The 24,474-nt window shown below is 41.7% G+C and overlaps 2 protein-coding genes and 1 long non-coding RNA gene across 6 annotated transcripts in view; 1 reads left to right on the forward strand and 2 right to left on the reverse strand.

Annotated features, from left to right (window-relative positions):
• Positions 1-2,948: 2,948 nt before the first annotated feature.
• Positions 2,949-12,167, reverse strand: LOC108631628 (cytochrome b561 domain-containing protein 2). Of its 3 annotated transcripts, none has more exons than XM_018035693.2 (3): positions 12,073-12,167; positions 6,439-6,652; positions 2,949-4,872 (listed from the first exon to the last, which is right to left on the reverse strand). In XM_018035693.2, exons 2-3 carry the CDS (start codon positions 6,601-6,603, stop codon positions 4,351-4,353), a joined length of 687 nt encoding a protein of 228 aa, XP_017891182.1. In that variant the 5' UTR covers positions 6,604-6,652; positions 12,073-12,167; the 3' UTR covers positions 2,949-4,350. The 3 variants fall into 3 exon arrangements, with proteins under 3 accessions (XP_017891182.1, XP_017891181.1, XP_017891180.1); XM_018035692.2 differs by lacking the exon at positions 12,073-12,167 and adding an exon at positions 10,800-10,949; XM_018035691.2 differs by lacking the exon at positions 12,073-12,167 and adding an exon at positions 7,712-7,907.
• Positions 12,168-12,318: 151 nt separating this feature from the next.
• Positions 12,319-24,474, forward strand: part of btv (dynein cytoplasmic heavy chain beethoven) — a 28,015-nt gene continuing 15,859 nt past the window's right edge. Inside the window, exons 1-19 of one of the 2 annotated variants that reach the window (XM_026819049.1) lie at positions 12,319-13,865; positions 14,453-14,781; positions 15,126-15,288; positions 15,424-15,608; positions 15,676-15,788; positions 15,972-16,211; positions 16,951-17,171; positions 17,274-17,672; positions 18,064-18,305; positions 18,834-19,157; positions 19,445-19,511; positions 19,587-19,923; positions 20,001-20,722; positions 21,162-21,544; positions 21,627-21,753; positions 21,846-22,169; positions 22,357-22,638; positions 23,141-23,384; positions 23,794-24,301. In XM_026819049.1, coding sequence (XP_026674850.1) covers positions 13,626-13,865; positions 14,453-14,781; positions 15,126-15,288; positions 15,424-15,608; positions 15,676-15,788; positions 15,972-16,211; positions 16,951-17,171; positions 17,274-17,672; positions 18,064-18,305; positions 18,834-19,157; positions 19,445-19,511; positions 19,587-19,923; positions 20,001-20,722; positions 21,162-21,544; positions 21,627-21,753; positions 21,846-22,169; positions 22,357-22,638; positions 23,141-23,384; positions 23,794-24,301 — 5,450 coding nt within the window. In that variant the 5' untranslated portion in view covers positions 12,319-13,625. The remainder of the gene's footprint in view (positions 13,866-14,452; positions 14,782-15,125; positions 15,289-15,423; positions 15,609-15,675; positions 15,789-15,971; positions 16,212-16,950; positions 17,172-17,273; positions 17,673-18,063; positions 18,306-18,833; positions 19,158-19,444; positions 19,512-19,586; positions 19,924-20,000; positions 20,723-21,161; positions 21,545-21,626; positions 21,754-21,845; positions 22,170-22,356; positions 22,639-23,140; positions 23,385-23,793; positions 24,302-24,474) is intronic. The other variant, XM_018035609.2, reaches the window with a different exon arrangement.
• Positions 22,697-23,851, reverse strand: LOC113465149 (uncharacterized). Its single transcript, XR_003389978.1, has 3 exons — positions 23,770-23,851; positions 23,186-23,309; positions 22,697-22,763 (listed from the first exon to the last, which is right to left on the reverse strand). It is a non-coding gene; the product is annotated as an uncharacterized LOC113465149 (long non-coding RNA).

Genomic DNA, 24,474 nt, shown 5'->3' on the forward strand with positions numbered 1-24,474 from the left:
CTCGTATACCGTGAATTACAAAAACTGGGGAATGATTTATAATGTATCGTAATAATCATTATTACTTTATTAACGAGAAAACCCTTTAGAATATACAGAGGAAAATTTGATGATGATGTGTTTGTATATCGTATTACATCCAGTGTCAGTTGACCATTTTCCTATTCGAAAACGTCGACGTACTTTTGAGCGGAGGTGCAGTTTTCGTGACCAGTGATACGTACAGATGAACGTCTGGACAATGCTCCGGACAGGTGAGATGCGCAGGTGCACAAACAGTCAATAAACGTGATTTATTTTTTATGTGAACCCATTCGTAAAGTGTTGTTAGCTGTACCATACGTATCGTAACATTTATCGTATACCCGTACATACATATGTATACACACGTTACATATATACAGATATAGTATATATAAATATATATATTATAAATTATATTTAAGACGCTCGTACACTGGTGTACGCGTCGCATAATTGTATCTGCGTGTACGAAGAAACGTACACGGTCGTCGTTTGATATATTATTAAAAGAGAAGAATCCAGTCGTGGTAGATAAATATATTATATATATGAATATATATATAAGTATAAAAGAAAAATTGTTATCTGACACGTTGAGAATTCCAGAGCAGAAATACGAAATTACGATGCGTGTGCATTAACCGTGCGCGTGTTGCGGGAATATTTTCTCGCGCGAGTGAACGAGAGAGGGAAGCGTGTGCAAGTGTATTTTTATTTCCTAGGCTAGAGGAACCAGGGCCTAACTTCACTCTTTGTCCCCTCCGCATTCCCCTTTCGAACATCGCTTCTAAAGTATTTTTAATTACATCGTGAAATATTCAAAGCTTTAGCATTTCTCCGCGAACGAACGACAACGCGTTCTACGAGCACAGATTAGATACAGCCTGATGTCTCTTAGACTTTTGTTAAACAGACAATCGTTCATTCAATTACGATTTTTTTATTCTAAAAACGAGGGGCAAATAAGTGGATGAGGATTCTAACTAATTCGCGTAAGGCCGTGCAGGATGGATCCTCGGTGACCTAATTAATTTAGATTCTAGTCGTTGTTAATGCTCAGAGCTTTGAACAAAGAAAGAGGAAAATATGATAAGTATACTTATATATTTAAATTCGAATCCCAGGATTAGCTTCCGATCGGGACGTACAAGCCTTGTATCGAAGGACGATGAAACTGTATCTAATCCCGAAGAACACTGCGTCTTACCGATCGATCCTCTTTATCGGTTTTTTTATTTAGGATTACGTGAACACGTACAAAATGCCAGAATCAAACGAAACGAGTACACAATCGTTCGACTACTTTACCTAGTAGACCCTTATAACTTACCCTTAGGCGATTGCTTTTCGTAGACTGTAGATTATAGGTCGTAGACAAATGTTTCGTGTGTGTTTCGTTTAACGATAAAAAGGAGAGATTAGATGATATTCGAGTTAGAAGAGGAAACATTTCAACTAGCCATATCCCTGACATAATCAACAGATTAAGTTTGTCAAGGCAATCCCGAAGAACGATGGAAGTTACCGGTTGAGAAATGTAATCACAAAAAGAAATGAAAACGCCGACGAACACGTCGCCAAAGGAAAAAGATCTTGATGTCCTTAGAATAGATAGGCGAGTCCACATTGCAGATTTAAACGAAACCAGGCATTCAAAAAGAGAAGTTAGAACAACAATATTAACTTCCGGTTATTGCAAATAAAGATAATTAATAATAATGTTAGATAATTAATAATAGCGCCGGTTCGAACCGGCGGCCAGACCGCGTGGTCGACTGTCCTAGCTAGGGTTAAGATTAGGTGACGTAGAATTTCCGGTAACAGCCTAACAGCGCGATGGGGTAATAAAAAAATAAATGATTCTCGTACGACCCTTTGGTTTTCTCTGACAGAACATTTCTTGGTAAAAATATTTGCATCATAATTCATCCATTTATTAATTTATACGTTCGTTCATACATTAATTTATTTATTTACAATCGGACACACAATTTATGGATTTATGCACGTACGTGTTCATTTATTTCTTTACCGATTTCTTACAAAATGAATGTCGAACACTTTTACTTTATGTTCGACTTTTTTAATTTTTACTTTTTACACAGACTCCTTGCTCTCTGAAGAATATCCCATTTAAGGAATTTGATATGAAATTGATTTATAATTGCGAGCAGTGTTACGTGTTTTACGTCACCAAGAGCAACCAGTAGAGCGAACAGTACAAAGTAACGCGTCCTACAGCCAACCGTGAAAGAGGAAAGCGTTCGAAAGCGAGGATAGAGTAACTATATTTCGTGGAAACGATAGGATTAATAGTGTTTATTCGTGTTGATACGATTTTTGTAAAATGAGAAAGACCAGAATCGAACGTCTCGTCGAGAATTGTCGTGTCTCAATTCCCAAGATCTGTCCGTAGAATTCGAATTATCGAAGAAACTTCAGATTTTTTACGATGTCAAATTATCAATTGTCTGCTGTATTGTCAGTAATCTTGAGTATCAGAAATAATTTCCCATGTAATTTGCACTCTATTTTTAATCGGTACAGAAATTCTTACGTTCTATGATTTTAGATTTCTTTTATTTTCAAGTAAAATTTAATTCTTAATTAACGCGAGAGACACTTCGAAGTGTATAGATGAGTATATAATCAAATACACGAAGCGAAACAGAGCGAGCACGATTTTGCTAGCAGAAACAAGAAGTAGGCAAAGAAAGAAAAGTGAAATCGATACGCGAAATACCCGAGTGAGAATAAATATTCGTGATTGTTGTTTGTAAAACGTTAAAGTGATGCAAAGGAAGTTTGATTCGAGATGTTTATCCTAACTACGTTGACTGTTACGAGGAGAAGTCGAAGAGAGAGAGAGAGAGAGAGAGAGAGAGAGGGGGGGAGAGAGAGTTGAGAGAAATTGAGAAGCGAACTCTGGCGAGAATAAGAAACTGTATTTAATATACATTCGCGAAAAATATATACATTATGTAAATTCTATGTATATGTATATGATGCGTGTGTAATTAATAAAGTGTTGATATATTATATGGTTGACGATAACTTTGCTGCCCTTTTATTTAATCGCCTCATACATTTCTTATCGATAGACTGCGGATTTTTATTCGAAATCTCATTTTTATATATAATATTTCTTGTGAAATGTATGAGTGTCTTATTTCCGTGACTTTGTAATATGAGATTTAAATGAATTACTTCACACATTTTCACAGTCAATTTACAACAAATGCATTCTCTTACAATTGCATAAAAATAAAAACCTGCAGTCTACTTGTTAAACGCCCAAAACGAATGATTAAGTTAACGTTAGGTTCTACATTTCTTTTTTGGTAAACTTTTACTTATAGATACGTGCTACTTATTCATTACAAAAATAGATATTAAAAGCGCTTTTCATGTGCTCTTACGTACAAATATATCTCGTTTCTTTTTTATCTCGTTAGCCTTGCCAATGAACACGCTGTGGTAAAACGAACGTACACGTGGTAAGACGAAGTCTGTTCCTTTTTAATAAAACATCTGATACGTATAGATGTTTGTTTCAAAAATATGTAAGATACTTTGAGAATGCTACGGTAGACTTAAAATCGGTATGAAAAAGTTCGCTGTTTATAGGTAAAAATTCTACGATCATCGAGGGACGGAATGTCTGAATTCGATTTAAAGCGAGTCTCTTACGCTGTTATCTCCGAAGTATCGATTAAGAGTCGGACAAATGCGTGTGACATTAGATTTGATCCGATAGATTTTATCGAATTACGTGACAAGCACTAGATTTTATCGAATTACGTGTCGGAAGCAGTCTGATAAATAACGACCCGTTGCATTGACCGTACTTTCATAAAATATATCTATCGAACGAGTTTAGAATAGAATGTGTCATTCCTTCGAATGTATCTCTTTAAATTCTGGCTTAAAGCTGCTTGCCCGAGGCAGTTGGATTTAAAATACCGGTGTCGCAAATTTTTGACAATATACATAGTAAGTATTCCAATTTCATGCCACGATTTTCACTCACTGGTTTCAGACTGCACGTTAAATTACGGGAAAAAAAGGCAATTAGTAGAAATTGTGACGTGAACAGAAATTGAAACATTTAACGTGTAGTAAAGAGCAAAACTGAATAACTTCTGCAGATTTTAATCTCTTCAAAATTCTCTTTAGACATGTAGTAAATTAACTGCCCAAAGAAACTCGGATCGTTTCGTTCGATTCTAAAAGAATTACTCAGTTCTGAAGGGTATTAGTTTTACTCTTCAGTGTACGTACATACATAAAAAATAGGTAGATTCCCTGAGAAGTCCTCACGCGAAATTACGTTGTGGCAGGTGGCGGGCCGAAGACGACCCTGCTCCTAGAGACCGCGCCCAAGATCGGTTTCAACAGTAAAAATACAACGGCGATGAACAAGGAGGTGAACGTCAAACTCCTTCCGGTGTAACCGCCGGGCCACCATCTCGTGTAAGTACCCGTGAGCAGGGTCGCCAGCAGAAGTATCATCACCGTTATGCCACCGAATGCGTGCACGATCTTCAACATTACCGGCCTGAAACGCGGGTACAGCCACCGGGAATTGTTCGTCACGATGCCAAACGCAGCCGTGAGAAGCGCGAGGATTATGCTGACCAGGCCGAGGATCGAGTGGGGCGAGGCGAAATGCTGTTTGTTGTAGTTCACTTTATTTACTACGATGATAATGAAGCCGACCAGCATCAGCGAAAGGCCGACCGCGTGGAGGATCCAATGCATCGTCGTCCTATTCGTCCTGGTTATTTTCCAGCCGGCGTAAGCCTCCCCGGAAACTATGAATATCGCCTCCGTTACCAAGAGTCCAACCTGGCGAAGAGTCATTATTTAGCTTATGAGTCTGTCACGACTGTGGATTTTTATTCGTGGGAAATTTCAATAATTTAAAGAGACAGTGCGCAGCAATGTGTAAATAAAGTATACGAGGTAAAATGCAATTCGCAGTACTTGGAGCAGGAAACGAATGTTCATGTCCATTTCAGAGATTACTAATCAAGAATTCCTAACAGAATTTCTTTCTTTGAAACGAACGTAGACGAATTTTAACCCGACGCTATTCAAATGAGAAGCACAGGATTTTAGAAATATTCGAAACTAATTTATTCGGAGGTTAATGAAATCCAACGTTCCACGTCAGAGCAAATTGTTAGGATTACTCGTGTCGCACGAGAAGGTTGCCTAGAACTTCTTGAACGATCCTGTATAACAATGGGCGCGCCGAGTTTCGTATTCAATTGATAGATAGATAGGATAATTGACAGCGGCGGTGGTAGTTTACTCGAGGAGTGGTGCAACTAATTCGGAGATGTAGGTCGGCGTCTTCTCTGTTTATTTCGGAAGACGCGCCAGTATGCACGCCTATAGTTCGTTAACGAGAGAATTCACTTCATTCCGAACATTGTTTCCACAGTTTCCATCTTCATTTTATTATAATTTTTATTACCAGCTACTTTGAACTATATTTGATTCATCGACTAACATCGTATTTCTGGATAAGTAGAACTCAGCGTTCTTCCAAGTACGAAGATGACCTAAGACGCTTAAACGAAGGTCTCGTGAATCACGGTCAGCATTTTACGTCCTTTACGTTCGAGACACCTTTCAATAATGTAACGATCCTATGCACATCGCTGGATCTATTCTACGACGTGACCAACCTACTTTCATCAAAATTCATTGTATTTGTTTCATTATACATTATATGTATACGTTTAATTTCTCTTTGCACACGCGTCAAACGTGTTAATTAAAATTGATCGCTGTTATGTCATCAAGTCTTTTTTCAAGCTTAAACGATGACCACCAGCAAATTGATCACGCTTTTAATAGCTCGTGAATCATACCTGAATTTCGATACCGAAGTTTTTCCACTGATGATCGTACGTTTAAATTTCAGAGCCCGAGTGAAAACAATTTTTAATTCGAAATACGCGTAATTGAATAAAAGAGAGAAAGACGTAGCTGTTGCATCCGAGCATTATGAAATGCTGGAGGACGCTCGTCGGAGAGTTTCACCGGTACACCTCGAACAAACTAACACTCGTTGCTTCATCCATCGTTTAATTTCTGTGCAACTAAGTTTTTGTATTAGGTTCCTGCATACGAAACGGTGAAAACTGTCTTTCAAATTTCCCAGTCATCTACCATGTTATTTTTTATTATCTATTATCATGAATCGAGTGCAAAATTAAATAACTCGATTGTACAACTTGCAATAATAGCAAGCTATAGTAACAATAACTGATACTACGTCCGTTGTGACATTACATATCCACCGTCCTAATGCGATGTAGGAGTCAACGACCCAAATTCCTGTTCCACGTGGTTTTATTTGTTCTTACGTAACCGACCACGCTGGCCAAGTTGGCTACTTACTCCGACGCTCATGCAAATCGGATGCCAGGAGAAGAAGCTGTAGTTTTGAAACGCGAGAACCAGGATGTATATTACTGGTGCCAATAGTAGAAGGTGGGTGATCGCCGAGAAAACCAACATGATTACACTCGGTGGTCCTTTGCCCGCCGATGATTGCTCGTTCATTTTCGATTCGTTTGTTCCGTACGATTCTGCTCGTTTATTCCTTCGACGTCTGTAAAATAAATCATCGAAAATCATTCGTCACACAGATTTATATAGTACGTTATAGATAATTGAAAATCACTGCGATACATAAAATCTGCACTTCGTTTCCAGGAAACATTTTTGTTCAGTCAACATTTACGTGTGAAATGACTCGTAAAGAAAGACGTTTTTAAATTCCTAAATAGGAATTCCTTCGTTGAAAAATTCATTAGTGAGAGAGATTGACGAAGAAAGAAAAAGCCTCAACGCATTTTCTAATCTTTGACATGACATTAGCAGAATGTCAGAGATTATTCTATCGATCGAACATGCTATTAAACGTAATTACAATTATTACATGAAACGTTAATTTTGCTTATAGTATTTGTGGCCAGGTTTGATGCAAACGGCTTAAGAATCGTGTGCCAGAAAATATGACAGAGTCCAGAGACTTTTAAATTGCAAGAAACCGTAATATTTATTTTCCTAATTCTTCACGTTCCATCTAGCGTTCGAGTCGCAAGAAAAACAATGAATTCCAGACGACCTTAACTCATCTTCCGACGCAACTGTTCCTGCTCCTACATACGATCTTTCAGATACACGACGCGTGATTCATTGCTAATTGCGCGACATGATTCCACGTTTCTTTCAGCATCGAGCACGCGTCTTCCTCGACGATGCACAACCGCGAACTCGATGGTAGATGTTGCTCGTTAAATAAACGCCTGTTAACGTCGGTCAGCCTTATTGACACAATTTTACCACGTTCGAATTATCGCACAGGCGTCCACTTGTCTGATCTCTTTGAAACTCGTAAAACGAGTCCGAATCGGAATTGAGACGACGATGGAACAATACATCGAAGAAATACTACGAAACTAGACATTTTTTCTTATGGCTGTCGCCGATAATTTTCGCATCGGACGACGATCAACATTGGGTATTAAAAATCTGAATTATTCGTCGATGCCAGTGTTCGTTGACGCTTTTATTTAGGAACTTGAGGTCCACTTAAAAGCAAACACTGATTTAACAAATAATAGTTGAACAATTCATTAGGAATCGTTAACTGATCGTGCGTTACCTTCGACGTGTCATCGTGGCGTGCTATGTGGGAATTGTTAAGACACGATTGAATAACCAAAAAGATTTCACAGCAGATCACATATGTAGAAACGTTGGCATCTGATAAGAGCAAACGACACTTTTTATCTCGCTTTCTGCAGTGCGACTGATTAAGATTAATAATGCGGCACAAACGTAACAACGTTATCTCGGGTACGTACAACGACACCTATTCCTTTTGACTAACGGTGACCCGTTAATTATGCTATCAGTACATTACTGATGTAAATATCCTATTCGGAAGTCTGAGGACTCTTGCGATGTAAATATTTTACTGAAAAGTCTCTGGACTGTCCTCGTTGCCCATCAAGAATACGTACAGTTGATAGTCATGTAATTAATCGTACAGTACACATGAATCATTAACGTTTTCAATTAAATTCTACTTCAAACGAAAATAAGAACAATTTTTCTGTAATAATTCTGATGATAAATGAACGTTCTTTAAACTTGCAACTTTTATTACATTAGAATTTGTCGTCTCACGAATCCAAAGACTTTTTCAATACATAGATCAATCGATCAAGTAAATAGTAGATATAGACTGTAAACTAGAATTTCATTCATGATCACGTATAATAGATATAACCGAATAATGTGAAAGATCTTTTATACTCTTCATTGTGATAAATAAACAATTTCACTGTTTAGTACGTTTCGACCATTCATTACAATGTCGTCATATTCTCAGCTCGTACTTTCGCGACACGTCCTAAGACCTATAGATCGTTAACGTGTCTCGTCGAGGCGTCCAACGTTGTAATCGAGCCAGACGATGACAGCGACGGGTTCAAGTGTTAACGACTGTGAATTTTAGCGACTGCTTCCTCGTCCGATGGAAGGTACACGGTTGGAAAGGATAGAAAGCAGGCGATTTCCCTAGTTTCCCACGTTTCCGTCAAATTTCCAGATCGTTAACCGAGGAAACGAGGGCTAAAAGCTTCTCGTTCAACGAAAATTTTGATGATTGGAAAGTAACAACTAGATCTGCAGATTTGATGCATTTATCAGAGGACTGAATTTATGAATGTATTTATCAGAGAGAGAAAATATAAACGCTTTCTATATCGTCTAAAAATATAAAAAGTGTCGAAAGTAGATTACATGTTTCAGAAACGATAAAACAAACTGATGTTTAAAACACATATTTTAAACTGGTATCACAAATATTTTATTTCGCATAGAAATTCGCAGTCCAGTAATAATTGTTTTCTGTTCGAATCGTAAACTTTCTATAACGAGTAGTTTATTGTAGTAGATCGTCGATTTGATGCATTTACGAGAGAACTGAATATACAAAAAATATGAAGGCTGCACAGATCGTGTAAAAATATAGAAAATATTAAAAGCAGACAGCACGTTGCAAAAGTGATAAAATAATGAAAGACGTTTAAAACACAGTTTTTAAACTCGTACAATAAATATTTTATTTTGTTTAGAAATTATAAGTCTAGGAATAATGGCTTTCCCTTGAAATCGTAACTTCCTACAATTAGAAGTTTATTACAGTAGATCGTCGATTCGACGAGATTATACATAAATGTAATTATAAAGAATAGACGCGACGTATAAATGCACGTAGGATATTAAACTATTTAAATGATGAAAGAAAACTCTAGCTAAAATTTTTAACCGACATCACGAACATTTTATATTAAATAAAAATCGGGAATCTATTTGTTAAGGACGAGAAGTGCGATGGAACGTGTAAGTCGACTGTTACTTATTACAGATAATTAGGTAACGTTGGTAAATGACCCGAGACCGACGGCTTTCGTCCGATAACGAATACACGAAACGTAAAGAAATTTATTAATAGAACAATGTTGACCCATAAAATAGAAGTTTGTTTCCGAAGTACACACTCTGGCCTGGCTGGATGAAATAAACTGAACAGAGGATCCCTCTACGATTCTGCTCATAAATTGTTTACGGGAAGATTAACATCGAATAAGATTCGCTGTAAAAACTCGAGGAAGCGCGCAACGAGATGGAAGAGAACGGGCCGTACACACCTCGAGGAAGCAATCGTAAAATGCATTACGCATTTACGAACACCTTAGAAGTGTATAACTTATTATACTGTTCAGGACATTGTCATGGTTTTAGGATTTCTCCCTAAAAATGTATTGGTCTTAAACTTTTGGCAGAGATCTTACGGCTCATACAATCTCAACTTATACGTTCTTTTGTACGTGCATTTAGTTAAACGTACATAGAAATACGTTAATTGTTAACGGATCCTGAATCCTCTTTGCTCGAATTTATAAGGCGTGTGCAAACGATGCTTTTAGAGCTGAAAAATTGTGACACTCGTGAACGTTGATCTGGAGAATTACGGGGATTATCTCGGCGCTAGCATCATTACGCCCATCGAAGTGACTTACGTGTCGGCGAGCTGCCACAATACTTTCAGATACACTGCGCTCCACTTTCGCGCGTGCTAGATACGGTCGACACAACGCTTGCATTTATACGCGTGAACGCCAGACCTACATAGCGTTTTGTTTGGAAACGATTTTAAGACAGCTTCTGGTCTTGGCGTGTACGCGCGCGGTGCGTAGTACTGGCGGAGGCACGTTCAATGATCCCACCGTTCCGTACGAAAACATCGTAAACCTTGCGTTGCGTGAGCGAACACGCAAGAATAGACGATTGAGAAATTACTCTTACGGCGTGGCAAGGAAAAACAGGCGGACGCGATAACGTCGTTATACGTAATGTAATTAACTATAATTCCTCGGAATGCTCCGAATGAAACGATCTAACGAATATTTCACACCGAGCGTTGAGACGCTGCATCAGTCTTCTAATTATAATTGTACGCAGTGTAACTTCACTGATTAATGAACCTCTCGTCTTAAATTGACATCAGTCGTCGACGCGTCAATCGTAAACTGGAATCTTTTCTACTCCTTCATATTAGTTTTCAGTGTTTAAAATTGTTCACGTTGCTTTTGCAGTAGTTTAAACAATTAACAATAAACGTAACGAGTACTCGGTACGGCGTTCGAGAGAGGAAAGGTGTAAAGTGCACCAGGACTCACCTCGATTCGATTCACGGCGGATCGAATTTCCGGAGTAAATGGACACTGAAACGAGTTCCGATTTGGAAAGAGCGGAAGAGGAGAACGAAGAATGGAATAGCACGGAACGGAGTCCGTACCGCGACTGAAACACGCGCCCGTTTTACGGTCGCAAACGCTCATCGCGACTCCCAGCGATCCATGGATCGTCGCTGCGCTGCGTTGCCGATAGCATTTGCTCGGCACGGTTTGCTCCTTGCGAACGACGAGGAAAATCGTCGAGTAAACGCGGCCTTGGAGCGTTTAATCGTCGCGATCCTCGTGTACAAAAACGAATGAACTGCAGAGGCAAACCTGGTCTGGTTCGACCGCAGATTCCTTACGGTCCTTTCATTTTATTATGCGTCTCTTCGATGGAAGGTATTTGCAAAAGTTTCGTTTCTATCGTCGTTCCATACGGAACGATTGACTCTCATCGATTATAACGTCGCGCACAAATAAACAGCAAAAAGTTCATTTAAATTTATATTAAAAAACTGTTTAATGCATTTGGTATGAGTGTGAACGTGCCAGAGGTTCGTACTGTAAATGCTAACGAATGGGTAATGAAGTTAGTGAGTTTACGTACAGGAATCATGATTAATCTTCAGCAACGCCCAGTGGATTTAACGAGTGAGCTCATTCTCATAAAAGATAGTTGAACATAGATACCCATCGTCAGTTAAAAACTAGTTAGAGAATATATAATTGCGTTGACGTTTGACAATATACTTTGTCGTAGAATAAACGGTATGAGAATGTTCAGAGGATTTAGAGTTTAGCCAGTAATTCGACGGTACGGAGAACTTTTTTAAGCTTGGCAACGCGTAACGAAGGTCTCCTTTGATGGCCCGGCAAATTTAGAACGAGATAAAAAGCGAGGTCTTCCGGCACCACGGGAATGGGAACCGTACACGCGGAAACGGGACTTCCTTGTAAAACAGAACTGATCTCCCATCGGACGCCACTTCTTTTGTCCTCTCGGTTCGTCAGCGTAGACGATTGTTCACTCAGGACGACGAGAGGCTATTTTAATTTTAGTAGCATTCGTACTCGACTAAACTACATCTGTGAATAATTGAAAAATCAGATTCGAGATTCGTGAATAAAACTTTTCTCGCCTTCTCTTCTATGAAGGAATTCAGCCGACTGCCTCCTACGCAACGTGAGAAGTGTTACCAAACGCCAAGTCTTTGTAAAAAATAATTACGCGAAACGTAGAAACGAGATAATTAGAAAGCAATTATTTAATTACGAAAGTCCGCTGTTGTTCTCGAGAAGATTGATCGTCGTCGATGGAACCTCCTCTCGCGTCGATGAATCGTGCGATTTTATTGATCGCTAGACTGGTGATCGTCGGAGGTCCCAGGGCATCCTCTGTTCTGGGATGACCGCGCGTGCATGCCACACGCCATTTGCCGCGGGCGGAAGTACGCATGGACAGTCGGTAGTGTCGGTACTCATACGTATGCACGCGAGCGCATAAAATCGGCCTCGACGCTCGTCGGAATGTACTCCGATTGCTTATTCGAGGCGTGGATGCCGCGGCTATACTTACTCCGATTATGCAAATATTCGGCTGTAATAACGTTAACAATGCCAGCAACTTTATGCGCGCGTGTATCCTGACAACGGTCTTCGTGCACTTCAGTTTCACTCACGTGCAGACAGACTTGTAAGATTCGTTCTTAAGAAATCGGTTGTACAAAACTATGAAATACCAAAAGTAAAACGCGTAGGTTTAAAAATGATTGCACACTACAACATTCGAACGATGAAAAATGTATCCCGAAATAAATGTTTTTACTACGTATTTTAATTTGCGTAAAAATAAGTTTAATAATCGGCTACTAGAATACGATCACGATTACTATCGACGTTATTCGATGGATCGACTCAGGAGTCGAATCACGAGCAGTTTGTTCCGTCTTCCTTCTTCTCTTACATATTTTGTTAATGACTCATTTTTCTTCGCTGCCTAGCCGCACTGTTCCGTACGCGCAATTAGTTCTAACTATACGCTGCTCGAAGATTGTCACCGCATATTTTAATGGATACGCAACAGTCAAATCCATTCAGGAATTTTTCACATTTATTTGAAGTCGACGCGTGCGATCCCATCAGAAGGGGAAAAAGGCTTATACATATAGCATGATTCAAATGTACCTTGTTAAGTTTTTCATTAACGATATTGCTCGAGGATGAAATAATATGTAACTATTTATGTTAAACCACTATTATTACTTGACGGAGTATTTCTTCTTCCGGATGTGTTTTTATTTCGTTTTGAACTCTATTGTAGACTTACGTATTGGACATTGGAAAAGAAAATTTATATTGTACGGTGTTATCAGTATTCTGCGGACTTTTATGCAGAATTGTATTTGAAAAAATGTAATCGATTTGTAGATTTTTTACTCGTATAACTTCACAACGTTAGATTCAGATTAATTTTATAGATTCTGGAGTTAATACGCGATAGATACATTTTCTTACATGCAAATTTTCTATAATTGAATAAAAAACCGAAGAAATAAAGTTGTCGATTTTAGCACTCCTCGAACAGTTTCTATTGATTTTTCTAACAGAAATCGTGTTCTATCTACTGTTACTATTGCGACGTCCCTGTTCGTTAACACGTGGCACTGTCAGCTAGTTTGTGTTGACCGGGAGTCGTCATGACTACTGAAACGATCGCCACGCGACCGAGACCGCTACACACCGTTCACAGTAGGAAACTTGTACGTAATGGAACGTTGACGATTACTTATTTTCGACTTGATACTACGTTGTATCACCCGATGAAAAATGGTGGTGATCGACAAACGTAGATCTCTGATAGTGTCCACCGCGGGACACTTTTTCGGCGTGCCGCTCGAAAACGACTATGGGTCGTCCGTCAACGAAGAAACGGTGTTGGCCAATTTCTTGGACAGAGCAACGTGCAGAATTCTCTGCGCGCAACCGGCTGAAGTCGACGACGAGGAAGCGCGATTGAGATTGAGCAACGAGTTATCTGATGATAGAAACACTCTGGTCTTCTTTAAGGTAGGAACGAGCCAGAGGGACCTAACTCGAAGTGCTATCGAAGCGCGATTTAATCGTGTCTTAACCCTTAACTCTTAACTTTTACGCACCCCGGTAAAAGTTTCATCGGAAATAGTTCTAATTTCTGTTAATTGTTAATAATCTTAATTTTATGTTTCTTTTATATTGCGTTTAATTTATACTATACAGTGTAATTGAAATAAGTCTAGGTTTTAGAAGAACGCATGGTCGACGGGCGATGAATTATGAAATGTACCGTTTGTGTGAACGTGTGGAGGAATGAATGATTAAGTGTCTTCAAGGTGTAAACCAAGCCTCATTCTTTGCTCGATAAATTCGAATTACTACTACAAGTATTACTGTTTTAACGAAAATAAAATTGTTTATTTGAAAATGTATTATGTCAATCTTTAAGGAACATTGGAAGTTCAAGTCGGGATATAACAAATTCTTTAATCGATTGTTCCTCAGAAAGTATTGATAAAAGATCGATCGAAGCGATGCAACATTAAAATGATTCAATTGAAACGAGACTTCGTTCGTTTACTTCTTTGCTCACGGTTGAAGATGTCTGACCGAATTTCCAGTTAACGGAGGCAGCCGTGACGGAAAAGAATTTTCACGATCTCGTTCAAATCACGACGACTGGAAGTGGGAAGGGTTCGACGTTGGTAGAGGCTCTCCGGCAAGTATGGGAGCCGACGCTACGATCGTCCGGCCTCGATTCTTCGTACTTGAAGAAACTCGAGGAGCATCTTCTTGGCTCGTCAGCCGCGACTTCCGTTCTCGAGGAGGAGGAACACTGGACGAAGAAGCGCGAGGACGCCAAAAGATCGCACGAGAGAACGGTCCTAGCGGAAGCTTTGAAAATCCTGAGGAGCATCAGGGCTGAATTAGAGAGCGCAGCTGCCGCGAGGTGCCGGAAAATATCGCGTTTATTCAGGAAATTCCGTAATTCGATCGTGGACAGTTTTTTATGGAGATCTGTCACAGGGTGTGGCAAAATAAATGCGACCCTTCAATTATTCATGAGTTTATTTGCGCGACTATTTTTGAGGAATTGGCACCTCCTCGAAAGCAATAAAAAGAATGAAGTTGTTACTTTCATCTCAAGAAGAATTCAGTTCCATTTATTTCGCAGGACCCTGTAATTGACCTTGATAATAGAAAATCTGTTTTCTTATAAATTCATTTGGATTGATCAAAAATTTGTATCAAGGATAATTATTTCTGTTTCCTCTGCTCTCTTCTCTTACTCAGAGACGGCTTAATCGCCGTCGAAGATGCCGTGGAAGCAGCGTCGGGATACGTCGACGATCTGTGGAAGCTAGGAGATCAGGTGTACTCCGAGGAACGGATGAAGTCTTTTTTGGATATCGTTGGAAACGAAGTGGTGTCGCTCGTACAAAATGCGATCGACGAGGTAACAAACTCAGGCATAGAAAGTATTATACGAGCACCAGAGTACACATTTTTCTTTTTAAATCTCGTCTCGTACACAAATTGGATACTCTGAAACCGGGCACTGAATTGCATTCTCGATAAATTACGTGCGAAGCAGATACGAAGTCCCGACGACCGGGTAAAAATCGAAGCGATCACGAACGGAGCGAACATCTGCGATAAGTGGACGAACATGACGGAAAGATTCACGACGCTGTTCTGGCCTCATCACTCGGTCCATCCGTGGAAAGGAGCCGGTCACACGCCGGCGAGGTGCTCGCAAATCGGTAAACGACTCAGGTATTCTCGCCAAGTCTTCCCGTTCCTCTTCTCGAACGAGATTCGACGCGATTTTTGTGATCTTCAGGGAGATCGGCGAGCTACGCGCGCAATATCGCCAATTAACAAAACTACTGACTATCAATGAAAGATCTGGTCTCGGCACAGATTCCTTGATGCGATCCTTCGACGATGTCAAAGGTTCTTATCACGCTTTTATATTTCTAAAATTAATACATTAATTGCCGTAACGTTCAATACAATTTTCGATGTCGATGGCAATGGTTCATACAATGATCGATCGAATGATTAATATAATAATAATTAATACTTCGTAAATTATATTAGAAATTCAATTATTTGTTTCTTAATAAAACGTGTTAGTCGCGTTCGACGACGGCGAGAAGGATTGGAATCGGCTGAAGAGAAGGGTCGAGGAGGCTCTGGTACCAGCTGAAGAACGAGTCGCGCAGCAATTAAAATCTCGAATCGCCGACGCTTCGAGTCCTAATTCTCTTCTCGCCGAATTTCGACGATATTCGGAATTGATGAAGAGGGACGGTTTGAAGCGAAGTTTGCGCGGGGAACGAGAGACTTTGCTCGCGGCTTACGGAGATCTTATAGGTAATCGCTCTCGAGGCAAATTGATTGAGAAAAGTTCATAAGTAGTTAGTTATGCCTTTATTCATCCCTTACGGGTCACAATTGCACCGACCTCCGTTTCCACCTACGACGTCGTTACTGGTATAAGAGAATCTAAGATTATCGTTTGTAAATAGTACAGAAACACGACATAAAGTATAAAAATAAACTTGTGCTGCACGCCTACACATGCCAACTTTTTTAATTGCACCTACCAGCTTAAGAAGCTAAGACGAACTCAACCTACGACTGTCCTTAATCTACACATGGAATAAAATAAAATACACCTACTCTTTTATAAAAATAAAAACTTGAAAGCTATCCTTAGTCTATGCCCTCAAATTGAGGAACCTCATTTTACCCTCTTCTTTTTTTACACATCCGTACATTAATTGGGCGCTCACTCTCTTCACTCCTCCAATGCCATTCGTCGTACCGTAAAACCCTCCCAAAAACCGCTTGCCTTCTTTCCCCTTCTTACGTCCCTTCTTTCTCTCTTTCACATCTCGCCACTCCTTCTTATTCATAAAGAAAACATAACAAAAGTCTTATTTATTAATCAGTAGATGGATTTGAAGCACCTCCATAAAAATCGAATGTTCAGGAAACGTAGAGAATGCACGTATCGTGAATTAACGATATAAATGTTCTATTTTCCATACAAATCCGTAGTCTATCGACGAACTCCGACTTTCGTACCATCATTTATTTAATATTAAAGAAAGTTGCTTGGCTGGGCCGGATACGGGAGATTTGTTGGACATTCCGAGGATCCTTCAAGAAGTTCAAGCTGCCAGGTCGGCCGAATTAAAATTGGAGAATCTGAATAAGTTAGGGAAGGAGTTACTTTCCGATCTTCCTGGATACGAGGAGATCTCGTCGCGAGTAATCGCGGCATCGAAGGAAGTCGAAAGGAAGAGGCAAACTTTCGTCGACACTTGGGTACTTTCCAAAAAATTCATCCAATATATATTAGCATTCGCATGTACATACGTTCACTTAATCGAATGAGTATAAAAATGATTTATTTCGCAATGAGTACAGATAGAAGAGACCGAGACTGCCATCGCTAAGAAAGAACTGACGCTTGGCACAGACTCGGCTGTTGTGGAGCTGACCGGGACCAGCATGATGAGAGTCACCTACGATCCGAAGTTGACGACTCTGATTCGAGAAGCTAGGGCGCTCTCCAGCCAAGGCGTCGAGCTTCCTCGAGAGGCGAGGGACTTGGTCGAAAGGGCAGAATCACTCGCAGGTCGCGCTAGGGCTCTGCAACAGATAGCCACCTTCCACAACACGATTGGCGATCGTATGGTACCGTCTCAGAGACCGTTAATGCTGACCACTGCCCTCGAACTGGCCCGAGCCGTTCAGGAACAATCCGGCGTGGTCTGGACCGATCCCCAAGCCATAGATGCTTATACCGCCAGACTAAAAGAATTGGTAATCCATTTTATTTATTTATTTATTTATTTCGCGGGTTAAGAAACCATTTTACATTTTAATAGTTATGAAGCCAATGGTTCATATTTATATGATAAGTGATCGTGCGATGCGAGAAAATACAAGCATGGTTTATGCCTGATGGCATGACTGGAATCATTGAATATATCGAATAAGTGATCGAATTTATTGGCTATTTTCTGTTTCAACAATGATCTTACACAGTTAAAATACGATACATCGATCACAAAGTTAATACATCAATATATAAGTCAAATATGAATATCACACGTTCAATTTATTTAAACAGTATGTTTCATCAACATCGCGTTTTGGCAATAGATTTGCCTGACATACGAACGTACGTTATTTTTTATTGGCATTGATGTAGGTGAGGAAGTTTGCGCGACAGAACTCGGAATTAGCTACAAAGCACAATTCCTTACGGGAATTGGTGTCCAATTTGCTGAAAGGCGAAACCGTCAATCTGATCGGTAATCAGAACGCTTGGAAAGACGCGTTGACAAACATGAGGACGATCGTCGACACCGTCGAGGCTGAATACGGTAACACAAAAGCGTGGAAGCTGCATTGGGACAGACAGCTTCTCAAAGCGCTGGGCGTAGCGTACAGGTAACTATGATCATCTGACAATAAAAGCAATTCTCAGATACTCGGAAGCACGATATTGATTCGCATAATTTGTATAATTAGCATTTGAGAAATACTATATATTTCATACGTTCTGCTATGACAATGGAAATACTGTATTATAAATTATAACCAGGATTACGGTAATTATTATTATGAGACAGCGGATTCTATGCAGTTGTACGATGAATTCAACATCGAGGGTAAAAGCCCTGTTGAAATATTTAAATGATAAAACGAGTGTTTACCTACAACACATTTTGTAAACCGACACCATGAATATTATACTTGGTATGAGAGTCCGCAGTCTCATCATTATTGTATAAAAAATGGTATTAGTGTCTTCTATTATATCTACGATGGAAACGGGTTAAAAGATTAGCATTTCCCATTCTTCCTGACGACGCAGAGAATGATCGCGAAACCAGTTCCCAACCGTTTCGCCGACTTTCGCGTCGGCCAGTTTTCATATTCACAAGTAATCTGCATAAAAGCTTCTCGGCTGTTCAGGGGCGCGTTGCCGTCTCTGTTGAAGAAGTTGCCGGAGGTTAAAGTAGAGCTGACGTTTAGGGACGGCTCGTTGCAATGGCGACCGTCCCTCGAGGAGATCCGCGCGAAGCTCTACTCGTCGGTCCGCCGTTCGCTCTCGATCCCCATGAATTTCCGAGGCGTCGGGGACGCCGCCGAGGCTCGCTTCGGCGGCCTGATTCAAAGGAGCTGCTACCTGTTCGGCGGTGTCTATAAACAGGCAGAAATCGCGCTCTCCGCTCTGGAGACGCTTCGCTCCAAATGGCTTTACCTGGTCGCGCCGGCCAAAGTCGACGCTGCCGAACGGTACGATCTACTCTTTCGAACGATAAAGGAGATACTTTTTATAATTCTTCTTAGCTAATATCATACGTTTCATCGTTCTACTACGGGTTCCATGTTTATTCGTTTATAAAAATATTGAAAAAATATAAAAGTGCAATTTAATATCGCGCATAGGAGATCGAAACTGAAACGTGTATTACAGTTTTTAAAGGGTGATACAGATACCCATTTAAATTTTATTTCTTTACACATTTTACTTGACACATAAAAATTCACTTAAATCCATTTATTCTATTTTACGTGCAAAGGTTGAAAGGGAAATCGCCGCAAGAATGGACGAGGGCGTTTAAAGATGCGAAGCAGTGGGCCCAGGAGGTGAGCTGTCAAATTCTGTCCGACAAAAATCTGTTTTCAATCGCATGAACTAACTGTGATCGATGATCGCGTCAGGTTGGCAGACTACGTGGAAACGAAGTGAAGATTTGGTGCATCAGCGTTGACACCGCTACGACCAGAAACGACCTGGAATCGGCTTCTCGTCGTTATTGGGAACGTTTGTGTTCAGATCTGCGGGCAGAGGCTTCCTCCAGGTTGGTCGCCGTCGTCGAGTTCCTGTCCTCGGCGTCGAGGGAGCTCGAACGCAGACCTCGAAACGTCGAGGAAGTCGGATTGGCTTACGAGGCTCACGCTCGCATCCAAAAACAATCTGCCGGCATGGCCGAAGAGATGGAAGCTGTTACAGGCTTGTCCAAAGTGCTCGCTGCTTGGACCAGCGAGAAGCTCGAAGGTGATTTCGTTGTCGAGTTATTTACTCGCTTCGGTGTATGAGAAAATCATTGTCCTTAGTAAAAATCGTTTGTTCAGGCGTGAGCGCAGCGCACACGGGCTGGCAGGATCTGGCGGACCGGCTGGAGCGTCACAAGAGCGTGGTGGACCGCGAATTGGAGGACGCTAGAGTGAATATTCGTCACAGAGCTGTGGCGTTGCGAGACGAGATCGAGAGATGGGAGGCGAAGTGGTCCTCGAAGCCCGAGATCCTCGCGTTGGACTGGATCATCTCGACGAAGGAGAGGTGGACGTATCTGAAGCAACAGCTGGACGTTCTCAGGAGCGACTGTCGAAAGATCGACGCGAACGTCGACGACGTGCTCGTGGACAACGACGAGAAAATGAAGATCCTCGAATCACAGTTGGAGGTGGAGGAATCGAATTGTCGATTCCAGGAGGAATTCTTGGAGGAATTGAAGAATCAGGAAGAGGAGGAGTGGACCGTCGCCAGGAGGAGATTGCCCAGGCTTCACGATTGGCTCGACTCGTGGGAGAGCAGGATACGCGTTCGGTCGAAGGATTCGACCGAGGCGAACGATAACTTGGAAATGAATACGTTCGTCGGGAAGAAGCTGCGCGAGGTGAGAGCCACCATCGAGTGGCTGCAGCTTCTACGCGGCGACGAGATCGCCGAGGAACATTGGTCCGAGCTGATGCCCATTTTAGATTTGAAGAACGCGAGGACCGTCAGGGACGTCACGTTGGGACATTTGCTACACTCCGCGGAAAACATTCGAGAGAACGTCGAGAAGATAAAGGTGTGAAACTGACTTCCATCGTTTTGTTCTTAGTTCAATTTGCTTCGTTCGACGAATAGCTGACGATTTTCAATATATAATGAAATGGACGAACCAGAAAAGAGATACGTCAGCTGAATCTTCCATAGATTAAAACATCGATTAGGAATTTTATCTCGAGGGTTTCTTTTTTCGTTGTATTACAATTAACACGTGTTTACCCTCCTTTTACACGAATAGAATTATGGGAAAAAGATGTAAGAATAAGTTGAGAAAGGATTACGCGGAGAAACGAGACGAATGGAATAATTTCCACCGGCACTACGCGGATATTATCGACGAGAACAAGGATTTCGAAAATTATTATAATACTCATAATTAAGATATTAATTTACTTGTTCTCTGTCGCTCGCAATTAAATTTAAATTACTCCGTAATTAAGGAGCACATTTTCTATCAGGAAATAACGAAGAGAGCCGCGGCGGAGAGCGGGATCCGGCAAGGGTTGATGGAGCTCGAGTCCTGGGAGACGTCGGCTCATCTCCAACTTCAAGAATCGAAAGACAGCAGAAACGCGAACATCATTCTCGTCGAGGAGTACGGGAGTTTATTGGCTCGAGCAGGTGAATTGAGGCTCCTCTTGGAAGGGGCGAAGAGTGCCGCAGGGTACGACAGGTTCGCGGAGAAGGTCGCTCGCTGCGAAGCCGGCTTGTCGGAAGTGGAAGAGCGAATAAAGGTGCTGAGTACCGTGCAGAGGAAGTGGGTTTACTTGGAGCCGGTTTATGAAGGTGGCGCAGCTCCGAACGACACGGGAAGATGGTCCAGAGCCAACAAAGAATTTAGGTGATCGATCAGGTCTTCGGTGTTTACTAAAAAAAATTGGAGACTCGGAACGATAGATTTAGAATCAGAAAATATGTCGCAGATATCTTATGGGCGAAGTGTCTCGCGATCCAAGAGTGTCTTCTTTGCGAAGATTACCGATATCGGCTTTCACGAATTTAAAGGACTCTCTAGACCGATGCCAAAAGAGCCTCGACGAGTATTTAGAGGTGAAAATGCTATCACGACCGGCGTAAATTAATTTAACCTCTCCTAACGTCTCCTAACGCTCATCGGATCGATTAAATTTTTTCGTTCGAAGGAGAAGCGATCGTCTTATCCGCGCCTGTACTTCCTGAGCGACGAGGACCTCTTGGAACTAGTCTCGGGCAGCGGGCGAGGCTTGGAAGCTCATTTACCAAAGCTGTATCAAGGCGTCGGCTCGACGATAACGGACGATAATGGACTGACGGCCGTCGTATCGGCGGAAGGCGAAATATTACGGCTGCCCCAGGCTGTCGATCTCCGGGACTCGTTACCGCGATGGCTTAGCAACCTGGAAGAGAGGATGAAAAATGCTCTCCGAGATAGTTTGGAGAAATGCTTGGCGGACACGTCGCCCGACCCCTCCACCTACCCGACTCAAGTATATTCTTCTTTCCAATCCGTTTGTCCAATTATCCAGCTGTTTCAAAAGTCGAGGAAACTCTCGACTTCTCAAACGAGCTGGAAAGCGTTACTCTTGGACCGCGATGAATCGAGACTCCGTCGCTTTAAAATCCATCTAAGAAATTAAGAGGTGAAAGCTAATTGGTCCGGGTATCCGGGCGTAGGTTCTGCTGCTGGCAGAGAGGATTCGTTTCACGGAGCGTTGCGAGACCGCATTGAAAGACGGCCGCTCCGCTTTGAAGAATCTGGTCGAATACCTGGAGACGCAAAGAGCTAGGTACAGAGGCCTGGAGGATGCCGGTGACAAATTAACGGCTTTAAAAGCGCGGGGGCTTCTTCTCGATACCGTTCATCGTTTGGGCGTAGCGAGGAGCCTTTTGAACGCCACGCGAAACGAAGAGAGCACCGTTTGGACTTGGCAGAGACAAATACGGAGTTACAGAACCGTAAGATCGCTCGATCATCCTCCGTTCCTTACAATAGCTGCTGTTCCCGTTGTCTCCTTCCGTTCGAATTTATCCCGTTCATCAATTTCAACGCACCCACGAGTGTCTACCGTGCGTCTAAAACACTGACGAACGGTCCATCACTTTTCTCGATTCAAACACTGTCTTGCTCTTGTATAACTAATAATTGTTGGTTCGATGAACTTAATAGATTGGAAGAGAAAACTCGATATTTTTCAAGTTTGATGATACGTAGATTTGATTTTCCTTCACGAATAGCTACAAATCAATTTCAGAATTTTACTCCAATTGTCCAGCAACGGGATGGAAAAGGTAAAATGTAAATTTAGAGAATTCTCAATTCTTTCGAATTCCGTGATTCAGCGACTTGATCTTTTATGAATCATTTGTTCGCAAATCGTACGATCTATCATACACCGAATAGCTCCGTCAAAACCGTATTTTAAATGCGATATGAGCTACTTTCATCTGCTAATTTTAGAACAAAGGTCCAGTGGTGCGTTGTGCCGGCGCGGAGTTTCCGTACCGTTTCGAGTATCAGGGCGCCGCGGTAGGCTTGGTCCAAACCTCATTGACTGAGCGGTGTTTCTTGGCCCTGGCGCAGGCCATGAAGCTCGGTTTGGGCGGCAGCCCGACGGGTCCAGCTGGAACTGGAAAGACCGAGAGCGTGAAAGCCCTTGGCGCTATTCTCGGCAGGCCCGTGTTAGTTTTCAATTGCGACGAAGGTAATAACGATTACGTTTCGACGTTTACGACCTCGGAACCGTTTCGTTTCCGCTGGCTCGAGGAGCACCTTTGCGGTGGTATCGACAATGAGGTTTAATTTTTAATGAGAAGCCAGCGATAAGTGCCCCGGAGTCGATAGCTTTTCGGGTCGGCAAAGCAAATTATGCAAATTATAAGATTTATAATTGGACCGCGGATTTTTAGGCGTTTGTAAGAGAACTTTTTATTCTCTAAAATTTCATTCTGCAAATACTCTGCAGGAAATGTCTATTTATAATTATCAGTAGGTTAACGTTAATAAAATTCTAGACATTTCCATTCTCATTCTTATAATTGCGTGAGATCCACTGTCTAATTTATATAAGCCTCGATTCGATTACTTACCAAAAACGTTCTACTCGTGTTCAGGCATGGACACCGGAAGCATGCGACGGATTTTAGGCGGGCTGGCTCAAGCCGGAGCTTGGGGTTGCTTTGACGAATTCAACAGACTGGAAGAGGAGACTCTGAGCGCGGTGGCGATGCTCGTCAGACCTCTTCAGGAGGCCGTCCGCGACGGATCGTCCCACGTGCTGTTGGCCGATCAGAAGGTGAACCTGGACCCGGACTGTTGCATCTTCATCACGATGAACCCTGCCGGATCGGAATACGGAGGCCGTCGCAAGCTCCCAGACTCCTTAGCGCGGCTCTTCCGACCGATCGCTATGGCGCATCCGGACAGAACCGACATCGTGAAAGCGTTGTTAGAGTGTGCCGGATTCTTGGACGCGTCGACGCTCGCCAGACAACTCATCGAAACTCTTGACATCGCGGAGATATTGTTGTCCAATCAGCCACATTACGACTGGGGCCTCAGGGCTCTCAGATCCGTCCTCGATGCTCTCCCTACGAAAACCGATCTGGACGAGACTAGCAGGTTCTATTTTATTGTCGCGTCCTTTTGCAATTCCTTTCAAATGCTCGAGGCTATGATTCATCTGTTCATCTCAATTATTATATAACCGTGTTAGTTCAAGATCCGTAGCGTCCAAAATCAATCAGTTTGATACGTTTATAGACTTATTCAATGTAGAACTATCGACCTTTTCT

Source organism: Ceratina calcarata, unplaced genomic scaffold (assembly GCF_001652005.2).
Source record: "Ceratina calcarata isolate Rehan_Ccalc_2016 unplaced genomic scaffold, ASM165200v1 scaffold92.2, whole genome shotgun sequence".
In the NCBI taxonomy this organism is placed as follows: domain Eukaryota; kingdom Metazoa; phylum Arthropoda; class Insecta; order Hymenoptera; family Apidae; genus Ceratina; species Ceratina calcarata.

Coding starts and splice junctions, on each gene's coding strand:
- LOC108631628 (XM_018035691.2), bottom strand. Junction 4,873..6,438: donor CGATTTGCATGAGCGTCGGA/GTAAGTAGCCAA, acceptor ACTCTTCGCCAG/GTTGGACTCTTGGTAACGGA.